The 18,301-nt window shown below is 50.7% G+C and overlaps 2 protein-coding genes across 4 annotated transcripts in view; one reads left to right on the top strand and one right to left on the bottom strand.

Annotated features, from left to right (window-relative positions):
* Positions 1-13,793, top strand: part of USP35 (ubiquitin specific peptidase 35) — a 56,411-nt gene extending 42,618 nt beyond the window's left edge. For both annotated transcript variants that reach the window (XM_047877229.1, XM_047877230.1), the window contains 4 exons: positions 8,514-8,607; positions 9,534-9,640; positions 10,161-11,415; positions 12,692-13,793. In XM_047877229.1, coding sequence (XP_047733185.1) covers positions 8,514-8,607; positions 9,534-9,640; positions 10,161-11,415; positions 12,692-12,859 — 1,624 coding nt within the window. In that variant the 3' untranslated portion in view covers positions 12,860-13,793. The remainder of the gene's footprint in view (positions 1-8,513; positions 8,608-9,533; positions 9,641-10,160; positions 11,416-12,691) is intronic.
* The window catches only part of GAB2 (GRB2 associated binding protein 2), a 194,215-nt gene continuing 187,615 nt past the window's right edge, over positions 11,702-18,301 (bottom strand). Inside the window, exons 10-11 of one of the 2 annotated variants that reach the window (XR_007156165.1) lie at positions 17,811-18,108; positions 11,702-11,942 (exon numbers count right to left, since the gene is read on the bottom strand). Coding sequence is in view for 1 of the 2 variants with exons in the window: in XM_047877231.1 (XP_047733187.1) it covers positions 17,965-18,108 (144 nt within the window). In the remaining variant the exon portion in view is untranslated. Of the gene's footprint in view, positions 11,943-12,868; positions 18,109-18,301 lie in introns of those variants that run through there. The other variant, XM_047877231.1, reaches the window with a different exon arrangement.

Here is an 18,301-nt window from a genome sequence, read left to right as displayed (position 1 = left end):
CTGAGATTGCAGCTTAGTTATAGCCTATTTTATTTCATAGTCATCCTGACTAGTTTTTACTTCTTTTATCTCTGCAGAGAGGGATTTTAATCTATTTTCGATCCCAGCTAGTATTTTTATTACCGTGATTCTAAATTCTGGTTCAGACATCTTGTATCTGTGTTGATTAAGTCCCTGGCTGTCGTTTCTTCCTGCTCTTTTTTTGGGGTGAATTCCTTCGTTTTGTCATTTTGAAGGGAGAAAAGGAATTGATAAGGTAAAAAAATAAATATATAATTAAAAAATTAAAAACAACACACACACAAAATCAAATAAATGATGTTAGATTCTAGATGTGTTTTGATCTGGTTATTGAAAGGAGCTTGATAGAGACAAAAAGGAAGAGTTTGAAAATTTGAGAAAATGAATACAATGAAATAGAATAAAATGAAATGATGTAATAAAATAGGATTTGGAAAATATATGAAAAAGAAAAAGTAGAAAAAATATTTTTAATTTTTATTAAAGAGAAAAATTTTTTCTCTTTCTGTGTTCAAGGAAAAAAAAAACGAAAAAGAATAATTGAATAGCTGGACCAATGAATAGACTGAAATACGTTTGAAATTACATTGGTTTCCCCTAGAAGTCAAACCATGAAGCACTTTATAGCCCGTAAACTAAGCAGGTGGAGAGGTTTGTGGTGTTCCTGAAGAGTGAGGTTGGCCCAGTTGGGCGGGGCTTAGTGTAACAGCTCTGTTCTCCACTAGATGGTGCTACTTAGCTTACTGGGGTGGATTATTCTGGCTTGTAGGTGTGTATGCGCATGCACAAGGGGTGAAAATGACATCATCCAGCTACTCAGTCTCTGGTATTGGGTCTCTGGTATTGGAACTCTATGCTCTCCCTGACTAGCAGTCGCGCACCCATCCTTTGTCTCCAGCTTCCATCCCCTCCCTGCTTTTACACTGTCTATGACCAAGCTGTCAGGTTGCCAGGTGGCACCTCCCTCCTGAGTTTTATCTCAAACATGGCTGTTTCCCAACCCCTCACTTCTGAGGAACTGTGGCTTTGACTTGCTCAGATCCTCTGGGGGAGGGTCTCAGAGCAATGGCCAGGTGCCAGCCAAGCATGGTTCTTGGGACCATGCTGCTGCTGATGCCCAGAGAGTGCAGCTAGGCACCAGCCTGCCCCAGAAAAAGTTCACGCTGTCGTGTAGCAGCAGTGTTTCAGAGATCATGGAAAATCACAACACATGTCTGGCACCAGGCTTCACCCTCCATGACCTTCCTCCAGCACCAGCGAATGTGGTTGTTCTCTGGGGGCTGCTGGGACCTGCTGGCTGCAGAGCCTCTACCAAAAGCCCTTCCAGTGGTGGAACCACTTCTCCCCGTGTGGTCTGAGAACCTCCCAGACCCCACTGTGCTGCTGGGGATTTGCCTTTCCAATCAGAGCACTGCCAGGTATTGAGCTGTGGAGTTTCAGACTCTAGGCTCCCCCTGTTTACAGAGTCCTAATGGAATTTAAGCCCTCTCCTTTCTCCCTTTTTAGTTCAGTCCCTGTGGCTGTTTCTACTTTTCCACTTTTTCTCCAGCTGCTTTTGGCGGGGTTGGGGGTGCTTTTCCCAAACTCTCCCCCCTACCCCCATCTCTGTCTTCTCTCCGCACACAAAAACAGCTCCCTGCCCCCGTGGCTTCTCTCTCCCCCAGTTCACCTCTCCGCGCCACGTACCTACTGAGTTCTGTGGTTCAGGTTGTGCAGATTGTTGTGTTAATCCTCAGATCAGTTATCTAGGTGTTCAGGATGGTTTAATGTTGATCTGGCTGCATTTCATGGACGCGAGACACACGAAAAACTTCCATGCTGTTCTGCCATCTTGGCTCCACCCTGTGCTGATTTCTTCTTTCATCCATTCTGCTGTTGAGCTGCCTTAATGTATTTTTCTTTGGAGTTGTTGTATTCTTCAGCTGTGTGACTTCTGTGTGGTACTTCCTTATGTTTTCTGGTTTTCTGTTGAGGTTCTCACTGTTCATCCACTCCTCCCCAAGATTGGTGAGCATCTTTATGCCCATTAATTTGAATTCTTTATCAGGTAGATTACTTATCTCCATATCCTTAAGGTCTTTTTCTGAGGCTTGTCTCATTCTTTTGTTTGGAGCACAGTTCTGTTTCCTCATTTCGCTTGATTCTGTGTGTGTGTTTATTTCTATGTATTAGGTAAAATAGCTGCCTCTGGTGATTTTTGTTCACCTTTGCCCTAGTTCTTGGTCATCTCTTGAACTTTCATAATTAAAAAAAAAATTTTTTTTTAATCTTTTAATTTACACCCATATAGTTAGCATATAGCAATACTCCTATTTCAGGAGTAGATTCCAGTGATTCATCCCTGTGTCTAACTCCCAGTGCTCATCCCAACAAGTGTCTTCCTTAATGCCGCTTGCCCATTTAGCCCATTCCCCCACCCATAGCCCCTCCAGCAACCCTCAGTTCTCTGTATTTAAGAGCCTCTTATGTTTTGTTCCCCTCCCTGTTTTTATATTATTTTTACTTTCCTTCCCTTATGTTCATCTATTTTGTATCTTAAATTCTTCATGAGTGGAGTCATACGATATTTGTCTTTCTCTGGTTGACTTATTTCGCTTAGTATAATACCCTCTAGTTCCATCCATGTTGTTGCAAATGACAAGATTTTATTATTTTTGATTGCCGAGTAATACTCCATTATGTATATATGTATATGTGTGTGTGTGTGTATACACACACCACATTTTCTTTATCTGTTCATCTGTCGATGGACATTTGAGCTCTTTCCATACTTTGGCTATTGTCAATAGTGCTGCTATAAACATTGGGGTGCATGTGCCTCATCAAGACAACACCCCTGTATCCCTTGGATAAATACCTAGTAGTGCAGTTGCTGGGTTGTAGGGTAGTTCTGTTCTTAATTTTTTGAGGAACCTCCATACTGTTTTCCAGAGTGGCTGCACCAGCTTGCAGTCCCACCAACAATGCAAAAGAGATCCTCTTTCTCCGCATCCTTGCCAACATCTGCTGTTGCCTGAGTTGTTGATGTTAGCCATTATAACAGGTGTTCTGTTCCATACTGTTTTCCAGAGTGGCTGCACCAGCTTGCAGTCCCACCAACAATGCAAAAGAGATCCTCTTTCTCCGCATCCTTGCCAACATCTGCTGTTGCCTGAGTTGTTGATGTTAGCCATTATAACAGGTGTGAGGTGGTATCTCATTGTGGTTTTGATTTGTATTTCCCTCATACTGAGTGATGTTGACCATTTTTTCATGTGTCATTTAGCCATCTATCTGGATGTCTTCTTTGGAAAAGTGTCTATTCTGGTCTTTTGCCCATGTCTTCATTGGATTATGTTTTTTGGATGTTGAGTTTGGTAAATTCTTCATAGATTTTGGATACAAACCCTTTATCAGATACGTCATTTGCAGATACCTTCTCCTACTCTGTCAGTTGCCTTTTAGTTTTGCTGATTGTTTCCTTTGCTTTGCAGAAGCTTTTTATCTTGATGAGGTCCCAATGGTTCATTTTTGCTTTTATTTATTTCCCTTGCCTCTGGAGACATGTTGGGTAAGAAGTTGGTGTGGCTGAGGTCAAAGAGGTTTTTGCCTGCTTTTTCCTCTAGGAGTTTGATGGCTTCCTATATTACATTTAGGTTTAAGTTTATTTTTTAACATTTTTATTCATTTTTGAGAGACAGAGATAAAGTGTGAGGGGCAAAGAGAGAGGGAGGCAGAATCTGGAGCAGTCTCCAGGCTCTGAGCTTTCAGCACAGAGCCTGACATGGGGCTTGAACCTACAAACCGTGAGATCATGACCCGAGTTGAAGTCAGACATTTAACCGACTGAGCCATCCAGGCGCCCCCATTTTGAGTTTATTTCTGTGTATGGTGTAAGAAAGTGGTCCAGGTTCATTCTTCTGCATGTCGCTGTCCAGTTTTCCCAGCACCACTTGCTGAAGGGACTGTCTTTATTCCATTGGATATTCTCTCCTGCTTTGTCAAAGATTAGTTGGCCATATGTTTGTGGGTCCATTTCTGGGTTCTCTATTCTGTTCCGTTGATCTGAGTGTCTGTTCTTGTGCCAGTGCCATACTGTCTTCATGATTACAACTTTGTAAGACAGCTTGAAGTTGGGATTGTGATGCCTCCTGCTTTAGTTTTCTTTTTCAAGATTGTTTTGGCTATTCAGGGTCTTTTCTGGTTCCATACAAATTTTAGGATTGTTTGTTCTGGCTTTGTGAAGAATGCTGGTGTTATTTTGATAGGGGTTGCATTGAATATGTAGATGGCTTTGGGTAGTATCGACATTTTAGCAATATTTTTCCAATCCATGAGCATGGGTTATTTTTCCATTTTTTGGTGCCTTTTTCAGTTTACTTCATGAGCTTTCTCTAGTGTTCAGTGTATAGATTTTTCACCTCTGTGGTTAGATTTATTCCTAGGTATTTTATGGTTTTTGGTGCATTTGTAAATGGGATCAATTCCTTGATTTCTCTTTCTGTTGTTTCATTATTGGTGTATAGAAATGCAACTGATTTCTGTGTGTTGATTTTATATCCTGTGACTTTGCTGAATTCATGGATCAGTTCTAGCAGTTTTTTGGTGGAATCTTTTGGGTTTTCCATATAGAGTATCATGTCATATGTGAAGAGTAAAAGTTTGACTTCTTCCTTGCTGATTTAGATGCCTTTTATTCTTTTATGTTGTCTGATTGCTGAGACTAGGACTTCCAACACTACGTTAAACAACAGCGTTAAGAGTGGACATCCCTGTCATACTCCTGACCTTAGGGAGAAAGCTCTCAGTTTTTCCCCATTGAGGATATTAGTGGTGGGTCTTTCATATATGGCTTTTTTCATCTTGAGTTATGATCCTTCTATCCCTACTTTCTTGAGAGTTTTTATCAAGAACTTTTGTGATTTTTCTAAACCACCTGGTTTATTCTTGATATGTACCTATTAATATGACCCTATATGAGGGTGTGCCAAGACCCGTCAGTGATCTAAGGGGAGGGATCTCATTTACCACCTGGTTTCAGGTGATGGGAAGCCAGACTCTTGGGCATTGGCTTTTAAGTATACAAATATATTCAGCCCTATGTTGCTATAATAGTAGTCCCTGCTGGCCTCCAGACCAGGAGATCTGGAGGTGTCTCCTGGACAGCAGTTTTAAAAATTTCGGCTCCAGACAAGCGTCGAAGCTCCTTTCTGGGAGTTGTGTCTAGGTAGCGAGATGAAGGCTGTGCGTGAGGATGGCATCTCCTTCTATTCCCTGGAAGTCCTTCTTAGCCTCCAGATGTGTGGAAAACCCGAAGCCTTTCCCTTAGGCTGATGCTCTGGGCTAAGTATTTGGCCTTTTTCACAGGAAGAATTGGGTTGTGTTTCAGTCTGTTGTCTGTACAGCGCCCTGGGGGTGGTAGCCTGCCAAGAACTGTCTTTCTGTTTGTTACCTTTCTGTGGAACTCACTAACACTAGCCCTGTCAGGCCACCAGCACCGGTTGATCAAGTGGTATCTGTCTCCTGTGTGGATTGTGCATACCTACTCACTTTAGCAAGGCAGCCAGACATGTCAGGGTCGGGGGGTGGGTGGGGGGGCTTCAGAAAGACAACAGAAAAATGTCATGACTGCGTATGCCTTTGGACTTCAGTAGTATGGTGGGAGAGTGCCCTGTCTCTGCGCGCATGCCAGCTTTGGTGGCGGGGTTGGGGGAGGACTGTTGCATCTGCCTGCAGTAGCAGATTTTAGCCAGGGAGTGGGAGAACTCTGTGACAATTTGTGTTTGCTTGCCCCAGCTGGGGAGCAGGGGAACGCTGCCATCACCTGTGCTCTCTGGCCTCAGCAGGTGTCATGATCCTGCTTGCTCTCCTGTCCAGGAAGGTGGTGGGTGGGTGCCAGGACCGAGTTTGCCCGCCTGTGCCAGCAGTCTCTGTGGAGTGAGGCGGTGGTGTCCACCAGTGCCTCCGTCTCCAGGGAGCATCTCAGCTGTCCCCTGCTCCTCCAGCTGTTGTCCCCAGATCAGCAAATGAATTTGTCTAACATATAGTTTAGACGCTTTGCAAACTGTTGTTTTTTCACTCAATCTCAGGGCAAGCCCTCTAAGAGGGGAATCTCTGTTTATTGTAGCACGTTGGGACCCTTGGTTTTCCCAGTCAGATGTTCTGGGGGCTCGTCTCTCCAGTGCAGATCCCAGGCACTGGGCTGCCAGATGGGAGGCATCGACTCCCCTGTTCCCTGGGAGAAGCACCTGTCTAGTGACGTCCCTCCCAGTTTTGTGTCTCTGCCCCCGAGGGTGTGGGGGGGGGGGGTTTGTAAGACAGTGTTTCTGCATCTCCTAGCATCTCAGTGTGGCCCTTCTCTCCTTTGTTGTGGAGAAGCAGTTCCTCTAGACTTCAGATCTTTTTCAGAGGGAAACAGTTCATAGGTAGCTGTAGATGGAGTGTGTCTGTGGAGTTCAGGACCTTACTACACCACTGTGTTGGACCCTCACTTCCCCTGTATTTGGCCCAGTTTTTAATCGGTCATTGGTTTTCTTCTGTTGAGTTTTAAGAATTATTGGTACATTTTGGAGAATATGCCTTATCAGATAGGTCTTTTGCACATATTTTCTCCTAGTCTCTGGCTTATCTTTTAATTCTCTTGATAGTGTCTTTAACAGAAGATTTTAAAAGGAAATCCAGTTTGTCAATTGTATTTTTAGATTCCGTTTTTGGTGTTGCATCTAAAAAGGTGGCACCATACCCAAGGTCATGTAGTTTTTTCCTTTGTTATCCTCACAGAATTTTATGGTTTTGTATTTTATATTTAGGTCTGTGATCTATTTTGAGTGAATTTTTGTGATGTCAGGTACATGTTTAGGTGTTTGTATATATAAGTTTGTTTATTTTGAGAGAGACAGGGAGAGAGCTCAAGTGCACGGGCAGGGGAGGGGCAGAGGAAGAATCCCAAGTAGGCTCTGTGGTGTCAGTGTAGAGCCCTACTTGGGGCTTGATCTCACGGTTTGTGAGATCATGACCTGAGCTGAGATCAGGAGTTGGACATTTTAACTGACTGAGCTGCCCAGGCGCCTCATAGATAGATACTATCTCTCTCTCTCTGTCTCTCTGTCTCTCTCTCTCTCTCTCTCTGTCTCTCTCTCTCTCTCTCTGTCTCTCTCTCTCTCTCTCTCTCTGTCTCTCTCTCTCTGTCTCTCTCTCTCTAGTTTTAATGTAGATGTCTAATTGTTCTAGCACCATTTGTTGACAAGACTCTTTGCTCCTTTTTTTTTTTTTTTTTTTTTTTTGCCTTTGCTCCTTTGTCAAAGGTCAGTTGACTATATTTGTGGGGGTCTATTTCTGGGTTCTCTGTTATATTCTGTTGATCCATTTGACTCCTCTTTCATCACCACATTTAGATATCTTTTTAAAAAGTAATAGAGCAGGTAAGCTTTGCTTCACCTTATGGTATGACCTCAAATTGGTTTCTCCTCTCTGAGCTTCAGATACACTAGGGGGAGGTTGGAGCTAATCTTTAGCACTTCCTAACACGTATACTTCTGAGACCTGGTGAAGGATTATTTTTTTCCAGCTTAGAGTCTGCTCAGACTGTTAAATCTCTGTAAAATATGGTCAGATGACTTACTGGGAGAAAGACCATGGGCTTATATGCTCATAGGTCAGATCACTATACATGTTGCTAAGTGCTCATTCAGCTTCTGAAATTAAAGTCTGTGGGTACATGTTCCTAAATGCTCACTCAGCTTCTGAACTTAAACTTTGTGGCAGACAGGTAGGTGGACCACACTTTGATAACACTGTTATATGCAGTGGGCTCAGGTTGGAAAGATGCCTGACCTGTTTGCCTAGAGCTGCTTGTGAGAACAGCAGCTGAGGTGAGGCCTGAGAATTGGCTTGTTCCAAGTAATGCGGGTGTCAGCGGTATGATCTTGTCTCCTCCAGGATCATACTTTGTTGCTGGGAGTCAGTCTGGCCCCACTGTGTCCCCTTTATTTAGCAGACTCCTCACATTGACCCCTGCCCTCACTCGAAGGCAGGGGAATCGCTCAGTGTGGTCCTAGGACCATGGTGCAGGGGCCCTAAGAAGGGGCTGTAAGAGAGGACTTGGAGGGTCAAGGTTGGAGCAAGGCCTGCTGCTCTGGGTAGGTCTGAACACCATTTCTGAGGGAAGGAGGAGATGGGCGTGAATGGCTGTGGTGGCTGGTGATGATCCATACTGGCACAGACTCTGGTGCGTGCCCGAGACTTCCAGCCTTAGAACTCCAAGACCATAGGATCTTAGCACCTTTGAATCTTTGAACTTGGAGTCATGAGCTGTCTGAACTGGAAGGAGCTGCAGGGGTCACCTCATGGTCTAAGCTGGGTTATTCATCTGCTCTTCTTCCCTGGCCCCCGACGCAGACTTGAGATTGAAATGGCTGTTTTGCCTTTAACTGGCTGCCCTGTTTGTGCTGTGGGTGAGTAGGGGCTCCTTGGATGCCCTTGGCTTACCTGGATGCTTCTGCTTTATTTTGAAGCTTCAGACACTGTGTGCTCAGATTGACAGAGAACAACTCACAGCCCTTGATGACCAAGCTGCAGTGGCTCTTTGCCTTCCTGGAGCACAGCCAGGTGAGTGCAGGGGGAGTTGGGGTGTGGTGGAGAGGAGGCTCTGGTCTGACACCCTTCCCTTCCCCAGGAGTTGTCTGCATCTGGCTCTAAGTCCCTGCTTCCTGATGTAAGCTGTTCAGCCCCAGGTTGGGGCTGGCACGGGTTCATGGCCGATTTAGTGCCTTGTGGGACAGGAGAGGGAGTGTCTCTTTGAGCCCCTTCTGTGTTCTGCCCACCTGTCTCCCCTCAGTGATTCACTCCCTCACATTAGATGCTGCTTTGCTCATCTGTCATTTTGGAACACTTGCACTGCCAGTCACCCTGAGGGGTGTTACTGTTTTGTTCACGGTCCCCGCCCTCATGGAACCTAAAGCCCTTAGCCAAGTGTTATGTGAGTCCCTGTGGGGGCCACGGAGGTGAGTCAGCCACAGCTCCTGCCTTCACGGAGTTCCCAGTCTGCTGGGGGAGGCAGACCTGCAGCTAACAACGGTCGTGCTCAAACAGAGGGAGGTGCAGTGTGTCGTATGCTTGCAAGGGAGGGAGGGGAGCAAACAATTGTGATGGTGGAGGGGATCACTGGGAAGATGGCACAGAACAGGCGTCGGCACATCTGGGACTTGAACTCTTTAAGTTTTCGATGGAGGAAAGGTATTTTAGGCAGAAGGAATGGCATTGAACAAGGGTCTGGAGATGTGTCGGGAAAGAGTGAGTTCTTAGAGGATTGTTCTTCTCCATGAACCTAATGCCATGCTCATAGGCTGCATGGCCTTGGTGGGATGGGATGGGTCAGGTCAGGTACAACTAGGAAGGGGGGAAGACTTCAGAGAGGAGGCCAGATGTTTGGGACAGAGAATCCCCAGGTGGACCCTCAGGCCTAGCACTTGGCCGAGCTGGTTAGTGAGTGGCCTCCTGCTCCTGACCCTGTCTTTCATCTGCATTGGTCCTAGAGGCCTGCCATTTCTCCAGAGAATTTCCTGTCTGCATCCTGGACACCCTGGTTCAGCCCTGGCACCCAGCAGGACTGCTCTGAGTACCTGAAGTACCTGTTGGATCGGTGAGGGCGGCCAGACCTGGCTCTGCATGGGGGCCTCAGGGCTGGAGAAGGGTGCCTGTGGGATAGCCTGTGTCTCCAGCCCTGTTGCCTCCTCCTGGAAACGGGTGCCATGCTGCACTTGTGGAAAGCGTAATGTGTGTGGAGGCGTGTGAGGGGTGGGCAGGGTCTGCGTGTATGACCGGGGAGGGGTTAGTATGTGCACACGCATGTGCTGTGCTTGCCCGAGTGCAGGGGCGTGTGTTCAGCATAGCTCTGGGGGCACGTGCACGCAGGTACGGCCTGTCTTCGTGTGGCAGGTTTGTGTGTCTGTATGGGGGGGGGGGGTATGTGGCACATGTGCTTGGCTTGTGAGTGTGCATGTGCATGGATGACATTTTGCACACCTGTGTGTAGTCCTTGTGCGGACACATGCACACATCTAAACGTGTGGCCTGCAGATAAGGTAGATGGCACAAATCAGGCCCGAGCACGGGGCAAGGATCTGTGCCTGTGTGTGAAGGCCCTGCGCTCTCTGCTCCAGGCTACACGAGGAGGAGAAGACGGGGACCAGGATCTGCCAAAAGCTCAAGCAGTCCAGCTCGCCCTCCCCACCGGAGGAGCCCCCCAGTCCAAGTCCCACCTCTGTGGAGAAGATGTTCGGAGGCAAGATTGTTACTCGGATACGCTGCCTCCACTGCCTCAACGTCTCCTCCAGGGAAGAGGCCTTCACGGACCTCTCTCTCGCTTTCCCCCCTACCGACCGCTGTCGCCGCCGCCGCCTGGGCTCAGTGATGCTCCCTGCAGAGGACGTTGGGGTCGGGGACCCCCCGTCACCATCCCAAGCCCAGGTTCCAAGCAGGGTGGGTTCTCGGAGGCAGAGGAAACATTGCGTCACGGGGGACGCCCCCACTGCCGTCCTGGACATTGAAGGTCTGGGCTCCCAGGGACCTGGGGGGCAGATCAGTGGGGAAGAGAAGGTGGAGAGGGAGGAGGAAGTGGAGGAGGAAGCTCGGGAGGAGGAGAGGCCCCGAGAGCAGGAGGAGGAGGAAGAGAAAGAGAAGGAGGCGGTGGCAGAGGAGGAAGAGAAGGCTGAGAAGGAGAAGGAGGCAGAGACCGCAAAGGAGAAGGAAGAGGACGGCACGGGGCCAGGGAGCCAGAGGGGCGCCGCCGGGGAGGGCTCCCGGTCCGTCCTGGACCTGGTCAACTACTTCCTGTCCCCCGAGCGGCTGACGGCGGAGAACCGCTACTACTGCGAGCCTTGTGCCTCGCTGCAGGATGCCGAGAAGGCAGTGGAGCTGAGCCAGGGGCCGCGCTACCTCATCCTGACCCTGCTGCGCTTCTCCTTTGACTTGCGCTCCATGCGCCGCCGCAAGATCCTGGACGACGTCTCCATCCCCTTGCTGCTCCGCCTGCCTCTGGCCGGGGGCCGCGGCCAGGCCTACGACCTCTGCAGTGTCGTCGTGCACTCGGGAGTGTCCTCGGAGAGCGGCCACTACTACTGCTATGCCCGCGAGGGCGCCGCCCGCCCGGCCCCCACTTTGGGCGCTGCGGACAGGCCCGAGCCCGAGAACCAGTGGTACCTGTTCAACGACACTCGGGTGTCCTTCTCTTCCTTCGAGTCTGTCAGTAATGTCACCTCCTTCTTCCCCAAGGATACGGCCTACGTGCTCTTTTACCGGCAGCGGCCTGGGGAGGGGCCTGAGACCGAGCCGAGCTCTCCCAGAGGTCGGGCAGAGCCCACCCTCCACAAAGACTTGATGGAGGCCATTTCCAAAGACAACATCCTTTACCTGCAGGTGAGCAGGCCCTCCTGGGCTGGGGCTGAGCTCCTGGGTGGAGGGCTTCCCCCACAACCAGCAGCTTGGATGCGTTATTGCTCCCCTGTGTCCTCCTTTTCTTTTTAATGTTTGAGAGAGAGAAAGCACACGTTGGGCAGTGGGGGGGGGGGGGGGGGGGGGAAGGCCAGAGAGAGAATCCCAAGCAGGCTGCACCTCACATTGAGATCATGACCTGAACCCACATCGAGAGTCAGAAGCTCAACCAATTGAGCCACACAGACGCCCCCATCTCTTTTTTTCATGTTTATTTTGGGAGAGAGAAAGCTTGCATGAGGGGAAGGGTGGAGAGAATTCCAAGCAGGTTCCACAGGGGGCTCCAGCTTACTGTGAGATCATGACCTGAGCCACCCAGGTGTCTCATCTCCTTTTTCTGCTGTCCTTTCATCAGCTACTTTGTGCTGGGAATATGTTGGTGGACTAGACAGACACAATCCGTAACTTCAGAGGAACGGACTTTCCGTTGTTTGTTAACGTTTGTCGTGTACCTGAAGGAGCAACACGGGGTTTTGTGAATGAAGAGTTGAGGCTTCCAGGGGTACCCGGGGGCCACCCTGCCCCAAACCTCTTCTCATGTGCCATCTACTCCCCTCTTTGGAGTCAGGGGTAGTATCAGAATACTTAGCAGCTGGAACAGAGTAGTTGCACCAGGAACCGTGGACATTAAGTGCCAGGTAGTCGGTGTTTTGAGTGGGGATAGCAGGCCTGATTGTACATTTCTGCTGGGCTGTCAGAGGCAGGGCCAGCGGTAAGGAGTCTCTGTGAGGCTGGCCTCAGTTCAGCCTGAGGAAGACGTGTCTCACCGGTGAGTTTGTTCTTAATGCCTTGAGAGGCAGGGAGCTGGACAGTTGCATCAGGAAACCTGTGGAGAGGTCCCTGTGTGCTGTGACCTGATCTTTAAGTCCCTGGACCCTCCTCCCTGGTGCCATGTCAGGCCCTTGTTGGTTATTCATAGTCTTGTATGAATGCGTTTCTTTTATAAAACCGAGGGGCTGAGAGATTTTACTGGGAGAAGGAGGAAGGGTTTTGAAGCTGAGATACAGGGTAGAAGGATGGATCCTCTCCAACCCATCCTCCCACTGAGCTGGAACACTCCTTGGGCAGAAGCTGTGGTCCCAGGGGCCGCAGGAGACACTCAGAGATGCTGTGCTGGACAGCAGTAGGGCAGGGAGTGAGGGGAAGACTCTGGCTTCAGAGCCTGAATGTTAAGCCTCCCCTGCCCCATCTGTGTTTCCAGGAGCAGGAGAAGGAGGCACGGAGCAGGGCGGCCTACATCTCTGCACTCCCAGCATCTCCGCACTGGGGGAGGGGCTTCGATGAAGACAAGGATGAGGACGAAGGCTCTCCGGGAGGCTGCAATCCTGCAGGTGGCAATGGCGGGGACTTCCACAGACTGGTCTTCTAATGTGGACTCTTCCCCAGCCTGAAACCTCAGGGGAGGCCTTGACCCCTTCCCTCTGGGAACTGGGTGGGGACAGAGGCGCTCTGCCAGGTGGGGTCTGAGGAGGCGGGAGAGGTGGAGAGGAAGCTTCTGGGACACCGGTCCTCAGCCTGAAGGGTCTGCAGAGACTCGGATATGGAGGTGAGCCCCAAACCCCTGACACTGGGATCAGCCCCTTTAAGATTTTACACCCAAGTGTCCTGGTCAACTTGAAGCAGCTTCGATGGACACTGTCTGGGCCTTGTCCCCCTGTCTCCCCAGCAGGGCTGAACTCCACAGCTCTAGTGTTTTGGCATCAAGTAGCATTTCCCTTCTAGCTCCTTTCAGACAATCCTATTGCTCTCTACTACAAAAAGCAGAGCAGCATGTGGGGACCTGTGTGTCACAGCGGTGGCCACCTTCTTGTTTCTCTGAGGGGGGTTTCAGAGGCACTGTGTGTGGTTGCCTGCACCCGTTGTACTTTTTTGAGAGGAGTGGAGGTGGGAAGCAGCCTGGCACAGGATCAGAGACGGTCTCCCTCCACACCAAACAGTGGTGCGTAGAGGGGAGCACAGTCCCCTCGCCACAGCGGGAGACCCTTACTCCCCAGTCCCCCTCCCCCCTAGCCTGCCTCAGTGCCTGAGATGCCACCTTTTGCATCCCCTTTCTGGTGAAGATAGAGAATCCTTATTTTACTGCAAATGTGTTTGTGTTGCTCGCGAAGCCATTGTCCGTCCTGAGGAAAGCTGGCTGGCTCAGCTCCTCATCAGTTGGCTTTAGAGTGTGGCCTGGGGGCTGGTGGGGGTGGTTTGGTAGAGGAGCAGATATTGACCTCATTGTGCCCTGACACTGCTGTACCCTTCTAAATGGAGAGGAGAGACTCAGGGTCTCAAACAGGAATAAAAATAGGTTCTCTGAAGCCTTCAAAGATGTCATTCTTCCTGCCTCAGTGGCTGTGATGTCTGCCATGCCCTTAGGTTCTTGCTGTGTCTGGGCAGTAGTGACATGCCATGGGAGGTGAACGCACGCTTTTAAGTCAAAGGTGAGGACTCTGCCCAGAGGGCAGAGTGGGGTGGGACCGGTGGTGGGGGGCATACTCGGGTGCGGGCAGAAGGGAGAACACGTTCAGTATCCTGAGAGGCGGGACAGGTGCCCAGGCTGGGGGCTGCCCTATGGGATACTGTCCAAGGGACTCACCTCTCAGGTGAAGCCAAAGCCCTTGCATCTGGGGATTTTTCAGACCCTGAGAGCTCTAGACTGCTCCGAACTGGCTAGTGCTGTTACCTCCTTCCTTTGAGTACTTGGGGCCAGTGTGTGGCCCCTCTTGGGACACATCTGGCCCCGGAAAGGTGGGAGGCAGCTCCCTGGGCCTGCACCCAGGTCCTTCCCCAGATGCCATCTCATTCTTGGAGCTGGAAAGGCATGCATGAGTCCTTTCCACCAACGCTGCCCGTCGTCTTTGAGAGGGCAGAGAAGGGAGGGAGGCAGTGGTGTGGCCAGGGGCTTAGGCCTGTGCTGGAGCCGGTGGACTAGAAGCTGGACCCATAGTCTGTCAGAGACCAAGTCACTCTCAGAATTCCTCTCTATGCTCTGTGCACCATTTTGTACATGAGGAATACAAATTCCAAGGTAAGGAGGATTCGTTCTTGTTCCCAGTCAGGACAGGTGCCCAGTTACTTACTATTAAAGTGAAAGGGAGCAAACTGGTGTCCACTGGAGCACCCAGGCTTGGTGTGAGTGCGTGTGGACTCCATCCCCTTCAGATGAGGCAAGCTCCAGCAGCCGTCTCCATTTGCTTCTAATGGACTTTATTGTTGTCCTGCTCCAACACCACAGTAAAAAGGGACCTGCAAGCTCCAGGCCTGTACCATGTGTCACCACAGCAAAAACAGGACCCACTGGAACACACTCCCACCCCACCCCTACTCACAGAGGATAAATACATGTTACAAATTTTTTTTTAAAGAAAACAGAATAAATTAATAACTTAAGTGATTAGGCACCAACAGTGATTTGAAAAATTAAATGTCAATTTTAAATGGTCTAACAGGGCAAGAACCTAAGACTGGGCTGCCAGCCCATTTTCTCTTCCCAACAAATAGACAATTCTGTGCGACATGATTCTAAATTTCAAGACACGTGTAACCAACACACAAGAATACACACCACCAACTATCACATGACATCCTGAATCTCCAGGGGGCCCCTCAGGCCATCCAGGGAGCTTGGGGAGCCCCAGAATGCAGGAGCTTCATGCCCAGCCTCGCTTCCCTCTTTGTAGACCAAGTGCTAACTTGCCTCCACCCTGTCCTCTTGAGTCCAGAGCTCTGTCAAAAGGGGGTCAGGGGGAGAGACTGGTCGGCCAAGGCTGTAGCCCTGCAGCAAATAAAGGGGGCAGGCTGGAGTGGAGCCCTTGCTCCACTCGCTCCAGAATAGTTGTGCTTCTCTCCTAGGAACAGGGCATAGCTGAAGGGTTTCCAATGTAGATGTCACTGAAGTCCATCTTGGGGAGGGGGCTAGGTCAACTGATTAATACTCTGGGTGCTGCCCCTCCCTGGTGAGTCAGGCCCTGGGAAAGATGTTCCAGAGCTGGGAGTTTTCCCTTAGCACAGCTCAGCGCGGAAGGGCCTCAGGGGCTAATCTAACACCCTTTCAAAGATGGTGGCCCCTTCACACCTGGCTTTTTTTGCCCATCGCTCTGCAACCCTCCTTCCCACTCTGCTTGTTCCTGCTCCAGTTGAACTTTGCAGAGGTGGAGCCCCGGGCCCAAGGAGTCCTCGTGGGAGCTGTGCCAGCTGGGAAGGCATCCCCAACCTGGGGTCTATCCTTGCCAGGCCACCAGGGAGAGGGCCATTGATCAGCTTTTTAAACAGAACTGACAGATGTATACTAGTCACCTGACAGTTTGAAGCCTGTGAGCCCGAGTCTCCACCTTCAACAGGCCCATTTCCCCTTAGGCTTCCTGCCATCTCTACCCTCCTCCCCCACTTCCAGCCCAAGGGTCTGGGAGGTACAGGAACGAAGAGCCCGAACCCTGAGGCCTCCTTGGACATCAGACCTGAACACCTCCGTTTCTAAAGACTGCAGCCACTTTCATTCACATTGTGGTACGTTCTGAAAGTGCTGACATTATTAGGGCATCCTGGGGCTAAGGGGGAGCACCATTAAACGCTCTGCCCTAGGAGACTCTTTGGAGAGGGCCTTACAGGACACGGTATAGGTCACTGCCACCAGCCCCAGGGCTTGGGAAGGATTGGACCCATACTCCCAAAGGCTTTCCAAGTTTTTTTCCTTCTTCCTCCATTGGACCCCCAGCCCTGCCCTCCTCCCCTAGAAAACTCCATCTTTGGTACCCCCTTTTCCTAGATACCACCTCCTCCGGCCTGATCTGCACCAACCTCCTGAAGAAGTAGCCTTGTTGCCTGTGCTCTCCATCAATGTTTCCAGTCTCTCACAGCCGTTACCAATGTCCAATGCCCTCGTGACTCCTGCCACCCCTGCCTTCTCAAGCGCACAAACTGATTAATCCCTGTGTTTCCAGAACCTGGCCCCAGCAGGCATTACGAAATGCAGCTGAGTTAGGAGACGGGCTACTGTTGAGAAAATAATTTCCGCCAGGTCAGAGCGTCTTAGAGAAGGGCCAGGTGTGGGCTTGCAAGGGCTGATAGGTGACCGGTAGCCACCTCTACCAGGCAGGGTGGGAAGTCTTTTAGTTTTTTCCCAAAGGAAGGAGGTCTCTTCATCCATGGTTGGACGAAACATCTGATCTGCCCAGTTACTCTGCAACTCTGGAAGATTTGGGTCCCTCCTCCCCAGCTTGCCAGAAAGTACCTGGGGGGTGAGGTCCTGCCTCCTGTACCCTGCAGGGTCAGGTCTGAGTCCAGTGTGGCACTGGGCTAGCAGGGAGCGACAGCTGTAAGACGAACTGGGCAAGCACTATGGGCTCCCGGCACCACACTCATACCTCCATTGGGCCCTGGCACGAGCCCCTGCTCTCCTACCCATCCTTGGGGACACCACTCTCCCCTGCCTGCTTTCCCCGCTGCCCTCGGTCTGCCCTGCACACGTGGCTCCTTCGCTTTCTGCTCCTCTCTGCATCCCCAGGCACTGTCCACCTCCACCATCCTTACCCTGCCTCCCATCTGTCAGTCATCTGCCCACGGCCTGTCTTGCACAAACTCGCTGCACCCTCCCCACTACGGTATACGGCCCTAAAGCACCTCCAGTCCACCCCACGCTCCATCCCGACCCTGCATCACTTGCCTCCCCCCACTGCACACCCAGCACCAGCGAAGCCTCCTCTAGTGGGTACGCCCAGGGAAGAGGGCCTGTAAGCTCCACAGTCCTGGGGGCCCTGACTCCACAGGGTCCTTGTCACCCCCTGCCCCTTGTTTTTGGTTGCCCATCCTCCGTTTTCCTTCCTTTTGTCCTCATTCTTTTGGCTCTCCCAACCTACAACAGCTACAAAGTTAGGAGGCCCCTGCCCATATCAACTGCCTTCTGCACCTGGGATCTCATTCCTCTGTCCCTCAAGACCACCTCTAACCTTCCTTCTCAACTCCATCTTTTGGTGGCCTTGCCTCTCCCCTACCAAGAAAGACAAGGATGAAGAAGTCCATGTCCACTTTGGTCTGCTGGTCCTGGGCTCCTTGGACCAGCGAGATGACGTGGCATCTTGTGGGACTTAAGGAGAGGTAGCCCAGTAGCTGGAGGGAAGAGGGCTTGAGGGCCAAGACCGTATGTGAGGTGTGGAATCTGGCTCAGAGCCCCAGCCCCTCCCAACGCCTAGTAGGTATTTAGGTCTAAAGGACAGAAAGAGGCTGAAGGATGCTTTTTGGCAATAGCTCTAACTAAGGTGGGTAGAGGATGGCCATTACTGATAAAAATCAAAGGTGGGCCCTGAGTGGGCAGAGTAGTGCCTTGATCAGGCCCTCACCTCCCAGGAGAAGTGTTCAGGGTCCCTGACATCAAGTGCTTTGAAGGCCAGAGTGGAGGGGACAACTGGAGAGAAGGGGGCGGGGGCAGACGGGGAGGAGCCAGCTCCGGTGACTCTACCTCCAGGCGCCTCCCCAGACTTGGTGGCCCCTGTGTCACAGCTTGGTGCCCTTGGAAGGCTCCGAGGACTGCCTCACGTCCGTCCACTCCTGCATGGTGCTCTGCAGAGCCTGGGTCTTCTCCTTGTCCACCTGAACGTAGTCTACCTTCTCATCGGAAGTCACAGAGGACGTGGACGGCTGAGGACAGAATGGGGAAGTGCTGTGAGCTGTCAGTAAGGGGGCTCTTTGTGAGCTGCCTCAAAGGGAGAAGGGATGGGCCTCTGCCTGCCACCCTGACTGGCCTCAGGAGCCTGTATTCTCTTTCTGAAACTGGCCTTTAAAGCCCAAACTGCATCATCGCTCCTGCTCATGTAACAGCCTCTTGTCAGTG

The sequence above is a fragment of the Prionailurus viverrinus genome, chromosome D1, assembly GCF_022837055.1.
Source record: "Prionailurus viverrinus isolate Anna chromosome D1, UM_Priviv_1.0, whole genome shotgun sequence".
Classification (NCBI taxonomy): domain Eukaryota; kingdom Metazoa; phylum Chordata; class Mammalia; order Carnivora; family Felidae; genus Prionailurus; species Prionailurus viverrinus.
Note: the sequence above shows the minus strand (reverse complement) of the source record. Positions and strands in the feature narration are given on the sequence as shown.